The following is a 14,563-nucleotide window of genomic DNA, read 5'->3' as shown; positions in this document are numbered from 1 at the left end:
GAAAATTTAAAGAATCGAAAAAAACAAAAAAATAAAAATTGATAAATTGAAAAATTCATGTTTTAACTCCATAGAAAATGGCAGAAAATTTTTAAAAATATACTTCGACCAATTTTTTATTTCTCAGTAAATAGCTCTGATTTTTACAATTCGTATTTCTGACACATGAATTACTCCCATTTGCCTAAATATTTTTGGAAAATGCAAAGATCCTAACCTAACAATCTTAGGCTGTTTCTGTATAGTTGCTGCCTAATAGGTAGGCAACCAATAATTTACGTCGAATGATAGTTTGCTACCTCATAGTGGCAAATTGTTATTAAAACTGCAGTGATTCAATTTTCAAAGTCAGTTTACGTATAATATTTTATAATCACCGTATATTATTCTGGAATATAAAAACAACATTGCCAGCAGTATATAGAGCCAATCAAGGCTAATTTTTCTTTTTAATTTTTACAGTGTGTATATATTTATTAACAGCATATTTAACATATGAAATTATGTAGTTCCAACGTTACACCGATTACAATCTCACACGAAGTCATAAAAATTACATGAACGTGACAAAAAAATCATGCAATGTTGAGTGCAAAATGTAAAATCTGTAAAATCATAGAAAATAAAAAAAAATGTCCCGCATTGCAGATTACATTTCTCAATAAATTTTATGAAAATGGCGCCATTAACTTCCTGGAGGGCATATAAAAGCAACGTTTAATTAATTTTTTGTGTCCTCTAAGTCAATATTAGCGTCCTATTAAAATTTCAAGATCAGTATTAGCTTTTCGAAATTAATAACTAAGTGTCAGTGTTAAGCTGACGTCATCAATTTCGTAGAGCGGTTGAAAGACAAATTTCTTAATGTTCAAGCTGATTTCAAATTACGATATCTGTAAGGAGCGCTGAAAGCGTCTGAAGTTTTCATGACTTCTGAGACCCAGACGCTTGGCCGCTGTTGTTAAAACTGTAGTTTGCGTAATGTGTCCGCAATAAAACTTTGTGGAAACAATTACTGTTGGTATTGTATGCCGATATCCGGATAAATTTTGCCTTTTGCATCATCCTAAAGCGGTTGAGCATCAGCATCCGATTGGACAGATAAATATTTACATAAATATATGGAATCCGGATCAACAGAAATAATGAATCCGTACACTTCTTGAATAAATAATAGAAATTCCCCGAAAAAAGCTCGCCTTCGTTAAAATTGCATGAAATTCTGTTTACCCTAAAAAGGCGTTTGTGATGAAGCTCAGCACTCTTGTACGTGATCTACTTACCCTAATTGCAATCGGAAAAATACTTTAATAAACCATCTTTAAATATTTACCATCGCTGGAAACTCAGCAAAGTTTAAACCGCCTATGCGACTAATTGCCGACACAGTGCTTTAAAATAAAAGCCCTCTTTCACCCTCGGGCTCGGTAAAAAATCCGTCAAAGCTCTCCGGTGTCTGTTTATTGATTAATGAGAGGAGACTTTCTGCGGAATGAATCTTCTCCGCAGGAAAAAACTCAAGACGCAGGATAAACACACTTCAAAGCACCGCCTGTTTCGAGCTTTAAATACACAGAAACGTATCGGCGTGTAGAGAACGCTCAATTTTCTTAATTGAATTCTGAACTGGTGATGAGAGGTCGCTTTGCATAAAGCGCGTGTAAAAAGCATTTCTTGGCGACATTAATAACGCGTTTGCGGATGTTGCGCGTGCTTTAAGCCTATTCTGGGTTTAAATTGGCCGAAATCAGCAGTTGCGTGATGAACGCAATGATTTTATTTTCCATTAAACTAAAAATTGGGTTAGGAGAGAATTACCGAGGGGAGATTAAGCGTTCCTTAGATCTAATGGGATGCCCACGCCACATCGAAACTTTTAATGGCAAGACGAAAAAATTAATGACAATCCGACAGCGCATCCCCCATATGTACAGTGTGGACACCTAATTTATTACCTTATTTTTAACGTCCCTCGAAGCAGCAAATTGGCGAAAAAGGCAAACATTGCGAAGGGAACTTGACGGACGGTCTCTATCATCTTCCACGCTTGTCCGGTCCTCCCGGAGTTTATTATATTCCGGGAACTCGCAGGGATGCATAAAATATCACACAGTAATGCGAAGTGGCAAGAAAATATGTTTACAACGGAGAATCTGAAAAAGCGACCAGAAGGTTAAGCCTAATTTTTTAATTTGTTGACGGTTGAATATATTTGTTATTGGTATTACATTTTCTGTACTAAAATCTGCGTATTTTTTCCGTAAAATGACGTCCGCACAAAATTTATTAATAAAAACCGTCGTTTTAATTTTTCCGTTTCATGTAAATTTCGTCGAAATTGTTTCCATCCGAGGCCCCCAAGTCAGCCGAAAACTTCGCCCCATCAAAAACGCTTATGAAAACGAGGCATTAAATTCCTAATCTGGTTGTTTTCGAACTTAACTCGATCATCGTTAATTCCTGAAAACGTGATTCGTCCGGAGATTCCGGATTTGTCCTGGCGATCCGCCCTGCATAAAACATGACGTCCTCAAAGTGCGTCAATTTAAAAAACACCCCACGTCCACCTTTTCCATCACTTTATTTAATGGATGAAGGAATCGCTCGTTTGCATCCGCCATTATTAAATTCGGTTGCGACCCACGATAAATTATAAATTAATTGCAGGACCTGTACGACCATAATTAGGATGTGGGCCGTGTATGTTCGACGACACTATTACCGGAGTAGCGCCGGAGCGGGGATTCCGGTGATAGATGTGGCTTATCGTCAATTACCACTAACCGGAGCCAATCGAACTGACGCAGGGAAATGTTCATTTGAGGGTTATCTATATTAGAAGGGGTTATAGGGCAATATAACAGTTTCTTCGTAGTTGGGGACTTCTTTTAACGGGCTGTAACACTTCGCCCTAAAAAACTTCCTTCACGCATCTGAAACGGTTATTTCATTGGTGAGATTGTGCACAAATTTTATAGTCGGGTCTACAACCCAGGAAAAATAACCACAAATTGTCGAATTTTCTCTTTTGGGAGACCTGTTACATACTTGTACATGCACCCTCTACATTTTTTGACGCACTGCACTTTAATCTCTTTTCATTAAAACCAGCTGCGCGGTCCCGAACTCATCTCCCCGGCAAAAATCTTGCCATAAATAATTTCGATTTGTTTTTAATGAACCCATTATTCACCGTCCACTGACAACTTAAGAACTCCATCCTGAATCCTTCGTGCCGGTCCCACAACGCCCTAATCAATTTCCGATACAAATTCACCTGAACTAAATTAAATTTCTACCTTTGTTGCAGATGTCAGCGGGCTGACTATCTCCCAGAACATGACGACTAAGGTGGTGACCGATGACACTTTTATGGTGGCGTGCCACAACAACGAGGGACTCCCTGTGACTTGGCGCAACTCGAAAGGGGCTGTTTTAGGCCCGAAAACACGTCCGGAAGCCCGTCAGGGTTCTTACGGTTATTCGATTATCTTCAAGTCGCCGCACCAGCTCGAAGATACCGGCAATTACACCTGCTCCACGCCGAAGGAAAAAAGGGTGTTCGAGCTGTTCGTGACACGTAAGGGAGCAATTTATTTTGTGTTTTGGGTTTTTCGTGGTTTGTAGTTTGGTTTGAGTTGCAGTGTTTATCATTTAATAACTTCGGCGATAGACTCGTTTAAATCAAACAAATTTCTACGTGACATTCTTCCGATGTATAGTCATAAACTCTTGAAGTTAATGAGGGTGTTGAAAGGACATTTTTCCCGTTCGTGATCTGCTCGGTGCAGGGGCTGCTGGGATGTTATTCATGCCGCTGGTATTTAGTTTATAGAGGTTACAACAAATCAAACATCGCAAAACCTAATTTTATAATTTTTCAAAGAAGCAAGATTTGTTGGATCTGTACTTCAGGCCTGAGGGAAATTTTGAGGAAATAAACTTCCACCAATTTTTAAGTTTATTATTTTCGACTTTTGGATTTTTCAATTTTTGGATTTTTCACGTTCTTGATGTTCGATATTTCCATTTCTCGACTTTCCGATTTCTCGATTTTTCGATTGGTCAGTTTTTCAATTATTCAGTTTTTCGATATTTCAATTTTCTATTTTTCAGGTTTTTGATTTATTTTTTAATTTTTAGATTTTTCGACTTACGATTTCCCCATTTTACAATTTTTCGATTTCCCCAATTTACAATTTTTTTATTTCTCACTTCCTCGATGTTTCAGTTTTGGGATTTTTCGATTCTTCAATTTTTCTTCGATTTTTCAATTTTCCAATTTTTAGATTTTTTGGTGTTTCGGTTTCTCGATTTTTCAAGTTTTCAATTCTTCAATAATTTTCCGATTTTTCAATTTTTTCATATTTCAGCTTTAGGTATTTCCAACTTTTCGATTTTAGTTTCAGGATTCTACCAATTTTCGGTTTCTCCATTTTTCAGTATTCGGTTTCTCAATTTTCCGATGTCTCAATTTAACGATTTTTACACTTTTCGATTTTATAATTTTTCGATTTTTAAATTTTTGGATTTTTCAAATTATAACTTTTTTAAATTTTCGATTTTTCGATTTGTCAATTTCTGGATTAATCGATTTTTTGGTTTTGGCAATTTTCGGTTTCTCGACTTCTCAATTTAATTTCTTCATTCTTAAATTTTTAGATTTTTCAATATATCGATTTTTCAGTTTTTTGATTTTCCAATTTTTTTATTTTTTAAATTTCGATTTTTCGACTTTGATTTTTCGTCTTTTTGATTTCCCCTTTTTTTAATTTTTCGATTTCTTAGTTTTTAATTAATAATAAATTAATTTTACCGATATTTTAAGTTTTGGGATTTTTCAATTTTTCGATTCTTCAATTTTTCTTAGATTTTGCAATTTTTCGATATTTCAGTTTTAGAATTGTTCAATAAATATTTCGATTCTTCGAGTTTTCTATTTTTCAATGAGTCGATTTTTTACTTTTTCAAATTTTATTTTTCGACTTTTCGGTTTTTCGGTTTTTGTTGTTTCGCTGTCTCGATTTTTAATTTTTTTGTATTTTCAATTTTTCGATATTTTAATTTTTCAATTTTTCGATTTCTCAATTTCTCAATTCTTCAATATATCTATTTTGCAATTTTCCGAATTTTTTAATGTTTCAATTCCTCGATTTTTTAGTTTTTCGATTTTTTGGTTTTCCGATTTTTCAATGTTTCCAATTGTTAAATTCTGTATTTTTCGATTTCCTGTTTTTCAGTATTTCGACCATTCGAATTTTGATTTTTCACTTTTTTGATATTTAAATTTTTCGATTTTTGATGTTTCGATTTCTCACTATTTCAATTGTCTGATTTTTCAATTTTTGGATATTTAAATTTTTCAATTTTTTTAATTTTAGATTTTTCGATTTCTCGATCTCTCGATTTAACAAAAACTTTTTTCTGTTTATTGACTCCAAGTTTTCAATTTTTAAAATTTTACATTTTTTGATTTTTCAGTTTTTCGCTTTTACAATTGTTTGATTCGAATTTTCGACTTTTCGTTTTTTAGATTTCTCGATTTTTCAAGTTTTCTAGTTCTAAATTTTTAAATTTAGGTAATTTTAATGAATTTCTGGACATTCCAATTATCCCATGTTTTAATTTTTTGATGTTTCGAATGCTCAGTCTTTAACTTTTCAATTAAAAAAAATTCCGTTTTTCGATTTTTCAATTTCCTCTTTTAGGTTTTTGATTTTTCAGTTTTTCGACTTTTTAAACTTCAACTTTGCCACTTCGTCTTATCGATTTCTAAATTTTTCAATTTTTCGATTTTTGAATTTACCAATGTTTCAGTTTTATGATTTTTAAATTTTTCGAGTTTTCTCAACAGATTTGGATTCTTCAATTATTCCACTTTTCGATTTCTCAATTTTTTTAATTTTTAGATTTCTCAATCTTTGGTTTTTTTGTTTTTTTTTATGTTTCCATGTCTCGATTTTTATATTATTTTATTTTTTAATATTCTTCGATATTTTAATTTTTCAATTTTTAAAATTATAGATTTTTCGATTTCTCTGTTTTTCAGTTCTTCAATTATTTAACTTTTTAGATTTTTCAAATTTTTTATTTTTTTAAGTTAAGATTTTTCAGTTTTTGTGTTCCATTTCTCTGCATCTTTTGATTTCTCGGTTTTCAAATTTTTGATTTTTACAATAATGTGATTTTTCGTTTTTTCTTTAAGTTTTCTAACTTTTTCCATTTCTCGATTTTTCGATTTTTTAACTTTTCTATTTTCCGATTTTAAGCTACTTCGATTTCTCAGTTTTTGGATTTCTCGATATTTTGATGGTTCGTTTCTCGATGTTTAAGTTTTAAATTTTTCGATGTTTCGATTTTTAGATTCTTCAATTTTTCCATTTTTCATTTTTTAGATTATTTAAATTTTCTATTTTTTTGATTTCTCGGTTTTTCATTTTCGACGTTTGAGCTTTTCGACATGTTAATTTTTAGATTTTTAAATTTTAGATTTTGCAATTATTCAGTGTTTTTATTCTTTAATTTTTCGATATTTCAAATTTTACATTTCCCCAATTTTCAATTTTTAGATTTTAAAATTTTTTTTTTCGATTTTTGACATCTCGGTTCTTCGATTTTTCAAATTTTCAGCTTTTGAATATTTCAAGTTAGGGAATTTATCAATTTTTGGATTTTTCAATTTTATCGATGTTTTAATTTTTTGATGTTTCGATTGCTGGATCTTTCGACTTTTCTAATTTCGATTCTTCAATTTTTCTATTTTTCAGGTTTTTTGTTTTTCAGGTCTACAATTTTTTAATTTTCGATTTTCCGACTTTTCGATTTGTCGATTTTTCAATTTTTCGATTTCTCAACTTTCAGTTATGGGATATTTCAATTTTTCTTCCATTTTTCAGTTTTGGGATTTGCACTTTTCGATTTTTCAATTCTTCGATTTCTCGGTTTTTTACTTTTTAGAGTTTTCAATTTCACAGATTTTCGGTTTTATGATGTTCCGATTTCTCGATTTTTCATATCTTCAATAATTTCAATTTTTCAGTTTTTCGATGTTTCGATTTCTGGATCTTTCGACTTCTCGGTTTTTGATTTTTACATTTTTGTGATTTTTCGATTTTTCTATTTCTCGACTTTTCGATTTTCTGATTTTCAGCTATTTCGACCTCTGTTTTTAGAATTTCCAATTTCACGACTTCTCAATTTCTCGAGTTTCTGGTGTTTTGTTTCTCGATATTTCAGTTTTTCAGTTTTTCGATTTTCCAGTTTGTCGTTATTTCAGTTTTAGAATTTTTCAATTTTCCGATTTTTCAGGGTTTCGACTATTTCAATTTTGCGTTTTTTGATTTCTCGGTTTTTCAGTTTTTCGACATTTGGGTTTTTCGATTTATTAGTTTTTCGCTTTTATGATTTTTTTATTCGATTGCTTGGCATCTCAGTTTTTCAATGTAAAAAATGTTGCCAGTTTTCGATTCTTCGATTTTTTGGCTTTTTACTTTTTGCAGTTTTCAATTTTTCGGTTTTTAGGTTTTATGATGTTTCAATTTCTCGATTTTTCGATTTTTTATTCTTCATATTCTTCGATATTTTAGTTTTTCAATTTTTAAAATTATAGATTTTTCGATTTCTCGATTTTTCAATCCTTCAATAATATCAATTTTTCTGTTCTTGGAATTTTTAAATTTTAGATTTTTCAGTTTCGTGATGTTTTGATTTCTACTCGATATTTCGATTTTTCGGATTCTTGGTTTTTGAATTTTACAATTTTGTGATTTTTCATTTTCCGTTTTTGAGCTGTTTCGATTTCTCAGATTTTTGGGTTTTTTCCATTTCTCGACTTCTCAATTTATTTGAGTTGTTGATGTTACGTTTCTCGATGTTTCGTTTTTCGATTTTCCATTTTGTCCTCATTTCAGTTTCAGAATTTCTCAGTTTACCGATTTTTCAGTTTTTCGACTATTTAAATTTTGAGTTTTTTTATTTCTCGATTTTTCAGTTTTTCGACTTTTGGGTTTTTCGGTTTTTCGACATTTGGATTTTTCGATTTATTAGTTTTTCGCTTTTATGATTTTTTTATTCGATTGCTTAGTTTTTCAATGTAAAAAATGTTGCCAGTTTTCGATTCTTCGATTTTTTGGCTTTTTACTTTTTGCAGTTTTCAATTTTTCGGTTTTTAGGTTTTATGATGTTTCAATTTCTCGATTTTTCGATTTTTTATTCTTCATATTCTTCGATATTTTAGTTTTTCAATTTTTAAAATTATAGATGTTTCGATTTCTCGACTTTTCAGTCCTTCAATAATATCAATTTTTCTGTTCTTGGAATTTTTAAATTTTAGATTTTTCAGTTTTTTGATGTTTTGATTTCTATTCGATATTTCGATTTTTCGGATTTTTGTTTTTTGATTTTTACAATTTTGTGATTTTTCATTTTCCGTTTTTGAGCTGTTTCGATTTCTCAGCTTTTTGGATTTTTTCCATTTCTCGACTTCTCAATTTTTTTGAGTTGTTGATGTTACGTTTCTCGATGTTTCAGTTTTTCGATTTTCCATTTTGTCCTCATTTCAGTTTCAGAATTTCTCAGTTTACCGATTTTTCAGTTTTTCGACAATTTAAATTTTGAGTTTTTTTATTTCTCGATTTTTCAGTTTTTCGACTTGTGGGTTTTTCGATATTTCAATTTTTCGATTTTACGATTTTTCGATTCGATTGCTTGACATCTCAGTTTTTCAATTTAAAAAATGTTTCGACTTTTCGTTTTTATATATCTTGATTTTTCAGGTTTTCGATTTCTCAAGTTTTCACCATTTCAATTTTGGAAATTTATCAGGTTATGGATTTTTCAGGTTTTCGATATTTTGATATTTTGAAGTCGCGGTTGCTCGATTTTCGCTCAATTTCTCGATTTATCGATATTCCGGTGTTTTCGAGTATTATCTGTGCCACTGGCTTTGCGGGATTTATTTTTAATATTTCTAGAGGTACCAAGACGTCCAGAAAGATGCGTGTTAGAATCATCGCTCTGTAGAGAACGTCCGCTTGAGAAATCATTAGCTTTTACCTATTTCAGTCGAAAATACAAATTCACTAATACAACGCGTCGTAAATCATCCCAGAATCTTGACGCGATTGTCGCAAAAAGCCCCCAACAGCCGGCAAAGATACACATAAGCTCCCTCGTAAGAAGTACACAGCTCGCTGCGCTGTGTAACTATTTTCATACTCCCGCGTCAAACTCTTGCAGCGCGTTTCCGCGCGTTTGACGTTATCAAATACGGCATAATTCCGCCGCAGAACGTGCAAATTGCGTTCCCGCAAAGGCAGAAAGGTGTTTCCGGGGAATCGACGCGCCGTCTCCGGTAAACAGACGCCAGGTATTCGAACAAAACAAACTGACGCTATCGGCATAGCACGAGCGTCTGTAAAATTCGCGGGGAATGCGGTATGTGCGATAGTGCTCGGTGTGTATGTTCGACATTAAATGTGGGCCCGAAGTTTCTCATAGTTCACTCGTCTGACTAATTTCTCATAAGCTGCGGTGCGCCTTTGAAGAGCGGAAACCGAAATAAACAACTCATTACACTAGTTGCAAAACTAGATGGCCGCCGCCGGCTCCGCGCCGCCCCCCAAACACTGCAACACAATCGCAGGCTTATCGTTCCGGGGGCGGACACTCCGACAACTTAAACACAACTGGCACGAGGGATTGAATTTATTAGCAGGAGTCGGGAGTTGGCAAAAATTTCGGAGTTGAGGGTTCGGGACAACGGTTTGTACTTCAAAAATGGAAGGGACAGGTGGCGAGATTTCGGGTTGAAAAAGACCGGGGTTGCGTGAGTAGTGGCGGTCTTGCGCGCTACTTATGTAGGGGATGGTCAGAAATCGAAGGTTCTGCGATTTATTTTTTGTTGAGATAACAACTGATATGACAAAGTTGCGTAAGAAAATTTGCGATGACGTCTTCAACTTTATATTAGGGGCAATTTCAGTATAGACAAGTATAGTGTAAGACTAACTAATTACGAGTGGTATAGTTAAAAGTGTTTCAGGAAATATCCTAAAAATTGCCATTTTTCGTTGGGCGATTCTGGAAAAATAACTTTTCAAAGTCAAAATCTACAAGAAAATGTCTTTCAACAATTTTCGAACGTGGTCAAAAAAGGATTTAAATCTTCATAGGTATTCAAAAATTTTCTGAGAAATGGATATCGACGTGGTGATTTGAAAAATATAGCATGGTTATTGTCGAGGCAAGATTTTAGAATTATTTGATTTAAAAATTTTGTTTTTTTTTTAAATCATGCTTCATTGGACGATTCTGAAATTCAATACTTACTCCTCATGAAAATTTCGACCTTTCTTCAAGCTCCTTGGAAATTGACCTAAAGATACTTTTAGTAAGTAGAATGATTTAGACCTCCAGAAGTACTTTTTTCCAAAATAATTTTGGTAAAGTTTAAATGATTATGAAATCAAGAATTTCGAAAATATTGGCCGGACACCATCAACGCGCTTTGTCTTTCAATTCAGCTCATGGGGACCCACATGCCAAAATTTTTTGTGAAATTTTCGACTATTCCACCAAAAAAGGTCAAAATTTTCTTACGGGAATATTGAAAAATTGAGCTCTTTGAAAAGTTAGTTAGAAATCCACAAAAAAATCTGAGTTAGAAATCTGGACGTGCTGATTCAAAAAATATAGCGCCTTAATGGTTCCCAAGTAAGATTTCATTAATATTTAGTTCTGAATCAATTTTTTCAAAACAAAATAAAAATCGCCTATTTTATTGGACGATTCTGGAGAAATAGTACTGGTTTTCAAAGAAAATGAGGGCCAAGGTGATCTCTGAAGGGCTAAATCTATAAGAAAATATCTTCAGGCAATTTTTAAAACTGGTCGAAAAATGGTCGAAATTTTCTTGAGGACGGAGTATTGAAAAATTGAGCTTTTTGAAATATTGGTTATAAATTCCATAAAAAAATCTTGGCTGTATAAGTAGTTATATAGTGAGGCTTCTAGATCAGATCAAATGAGGTCAAACTGGTCCAGTAGCCCCATTACTTTTTATCGATCGATCATTGACCTCTGAGGTCGGTCATCGTCTGACCTCGGTCGGGTTCGGGTATTGTCGTGCTCGGCAGTGTCGGGATCGGTCCAAGACGATGACCGACCTCAGAGGTCAATGATCGATGGATAAAAAGTAATGGGGCTACTGGACCAGTTTGAACTCATTTGACTTGGTCCAGAAGCCCTACTATATAATTACTTATATATATCTCGACGTGCTGATTTGAAAAATGTGTGAGTCCCGGAGTAAGATTTTACAAAGATTCGATTTGAAAACTTTTTTTTAATAATATAAGTTGCTATATTTCGTTGGGCGACTTTGGAAAAATAGTTTTCAAGGAAATGTGACCGAAAGTAGCAAGGGGATCCAAATATACAAAAAATCTCTTTAGGTAACTTTGGAACATAGTCGAAAAAAGGTTCCCGGGCAAAATTTTAGAAATATTCAGTTCGAAGTTCAATTTTTGTAGAATAGTCTAGAAATCCTTTACTTCATTTTTGAATTTTTCGATGTTCTAAGTTTTTGATGTTTCGAATAGTCGATTTTTTTATTTCGATTCTCAATTTTTCTGTTTTCGGTTTCTCGACTTCTCGATTTCTCGATTCAGTTCTTCATTCGTAATTTTTTAGATTTTTCATCTTTTTGATTTCTCCGTTTTTTAATTTTTCGATTTCTTATTTTACTGATGTTTCAGTTTTGGGATTTTTCAATATTTCGAACCTTCAATTTTTCTTTGATTTTTCAGTTTTGGGATTTTCAATACAAATTTCGATTCTCGATTTTTTACTTTTTGGAGTTTTCAATTTTTCAGTTTTTCGGTTTTATGTTTCGATTTCTCGATTTTTCAGTTCTTCAATAATTTAAATTTTTCAGTTTTTTCAATTATTAAATTTTAGATTTTGCATTTTTTTGATGTTTCAGTTTTTCGATTTTTCGACTTCTTGGTTTTTGATTTTTACTATTTTGTGATTTTTCGATTTTTTAATTCTTCAATATCTCGATTTTTCGAGTTCTTAGTTTTTGGATTTTTCCACTTCTCGACTTCTCAATTTCTCGAGTTTTTGATGTTTCGTTTCTCGATGTTCCAGTTTGTCGATTTTTCGATGTTTTGAATTTTACATTTTCAGATTTTTCAAATTTTCGATTTTGCGATTTTTTAATTCGATTGCTTTACATTTCGGTTTTTCGATTTAAAAAATATTTCGACTTTTAGATTTATAGATTTCTTGTTTTTTCAAGTTTTCAATTTTTCAATTTTTCGTCATTTCAATTTTGGGAATTTATCAGTTTCTGGATTTTACAATTTTTCGATATTTTAATTTTTTGATGTTGCAGCTGCTCGATCTTTCGATTTTCACTCACTTTCTCGATGTATCAATATTCCGGTGGTTTCGAGTAATGGACGAAATTTTCCTGAGGGCGGACTACTGAAAAATTGAGCTTTTTGAAAAGTTGTTAAAAAATTCCTCAAAAAAAATCTAGGCTATATGTCTCGAAGTGCTGATTCGAAAAATGGGAGTCTCGGTGTAAGATTTTAGAAGATTTGATTTGAAATCTTTTTTTTTAATTTGCTATATTTCGTTGGGCGATTTTGGAAAAATAATTTTCATGGACATGTGACTGAAAGTCACATTTGGAGATCGAAATATACAAAAAATTTGTTTAGGTAACTAGGTGGTAAAAAATTGCCGAAATTTTCTAAGGGGAAAATTAAAAATTTTGTTTTTGAATAAGTTGCCTAAAAATTCCTAAAAAATTCTGGAATATAGCGATTCCAAAATATAGCGTGTTTATGGTTCCGGATCAAAATTTTAGAAATATGTGGTTTGGAATGCAATTTTTCTTTTTAAATCCTAAAAATTGCCATATTTCAATGGGCGATTCCAGAAAAATGGAAGGAGTTATCGAAAAAACTATACCAAAAGTAACTTCTGCAAGTTAAAATCTACAGGAAAATGTCTTTAGGTTATTTTCAAAAGTCTTTGAAAAAAAAGGTCGAAATTTTTTTAAGAGATTATTGAAAAATTGTATATTTTGAAAAGTTGTCTAAAAATCCACAACAAACCATGAAGATAGATCTCGACGTGCTGATTAAAAATATATAGCCGGATGGTGGTTCCCGAGCAAAATTTTGGAAATTTTCAGTTCGAAATTATTTTTTTTTAATAGCCTAAAAATCACGGGTAATCCTAAAAAAATAGTCGAATTTTCAGAAAAAGTGACGCTAAAAGTGACTTCTAAAGGTTAAAATCTATAAGGAATTGTCTTTGGAAAGTTTTCAAAACTGCTCGAAAATAAGTGGAAATTTTCCTATTGAAAAATTGAGCTGTTTGAAAAGTTGCTTAAAAATTTCCCAAAAAAAATCTGGGCTATATATCTCGATTTGCTGATTCGAAAAATATAGCGTGTTTATGAGTCCCGGGGTAAGATTTTAGAAAGATTCGATTTGAAATCAATTTTTTTTAATCATAAAATTTGCTACATTTCGTTGGGCGCTTTTGGAAAAATAATGGATATTTGGAGATCCAAATATACAAAAAATATCTTTGGGTAATTTTCATGGTCAAAAAAGGTCGAAAATTTCAAAATGGTATACCTTTGAATTCATCTTTTTGAAAAGTTGTCTAAAAATCCTCAAAAAAATCCAAGATATAAATCTCGATGTGTTAATTAAAAAAATATAGCAGCTTGATGGTTCCCGGTCAAGATTTTAGAAATATTCAGTTCAAAATTCAATTTTTTTTAATATATCTATACTAAAAATCGCCAATGTTTTTGAAAAAATGGGCCCGAAAGTCACTCTTGAAGGTTGAAATCTAGAAGAACATGTTGGGAAATCTTGAAAACTGGTCGAAAATAGGTCTAAATTTTCTCAATGGAGGACTCCTTAAAAAGTAAGCTTTTTGAAAAGTTGATTAAAAATTCCCAAAAAATTGTGTGCTATAGATTTCGACTTGCTGACAATTTTTTTTATCGTAAAAATTGGAATATTTCGTTGGGCGATTCTGGAAAAATAGGGGGAGTTTCGAGGAAATGAGGCCGAAAATATTTGGAGAAATTTTCATAATGATTCAGTTTTTTGAAAAATTTCCTAAAAATTCACAAAAAAATCTAAGAAATAGATCTCGACGTGCTTATTACGATTTTAGAAATATTCAGTTCAAAATTCATTTTTTATAAATAGTCTAAAATCTCCTATTTCATTGGGCGAATCTGTTAGCAGTTTTCGAAAAAAATCGTGCCGAAAGTAACTTCTGAATGTTTAAATCTACAAGAAAAGATCTTTAGGTAATTTTCTCCAAAAATTCAAAAAAAATCTGGGCTATAGACCTTGACAGTCTGATTCGAAAAATATAGCGACTTCATAGTCCGGAAGCAATGTTTTATAAATATTCAATCTGAAATCTATTTTCTCTGTATTCCTAAAAATTGCCGTATTTCATTAGTCGCTTCTGGAAAGGTTGTGGGAGTTCTCGTAGAAATGAGCCTGAAAATATTATT

At 32.2% G+C, this 14,563-nt stretch overlaps 1 protein-coding gene across 5 annotated transcripts in view; it reads left to right on the top strand.

Moving 5' to 3' along the window:
- LOC135126524 (neural cell adhesion molecule 2-like) overlaps positions 1–14,563 on the top strand; it is a 126,560-nt gene that overhangs the window by 52,301 nt on the left and 59,696 nt on the right. For all 5 annotated transcript variants that reach the window (XM_064052575.1, XM_064052566.1, XM_064052581.1 and 2 more), the window contains one exon: positions 3,311–3,580. In XM_064052575.1, coding sequence (XP_063908645.1) covers positions 3,311–3,580 — 270 coding nt within the window. The remainder of the gene's footprint in view (positions 1–3,310; positions 3,581–14,563) is intronic.

This window comes from Zophobas morio, unplaced genomic scaffold (assembly GCF_036711695.1).
Source record: "Zophobas morio isolate AGI-343-1 ecotype UQ-CSIRO unplaced genomic scaffold, CSIRO_AGI_Zmor_V1 ptg000002l, whole genome shotgun sequence".
NCBI lineage: Eukaryota > Metazoa > Arthropoda > Insecta > Coleoptera > Tenebrionidae > Zophobas > Zophobas morio.
Note: the sequence above shows the minus strand (reverse complement) of the source record. Positions and strands in the feature narration are given on the sequence as shown.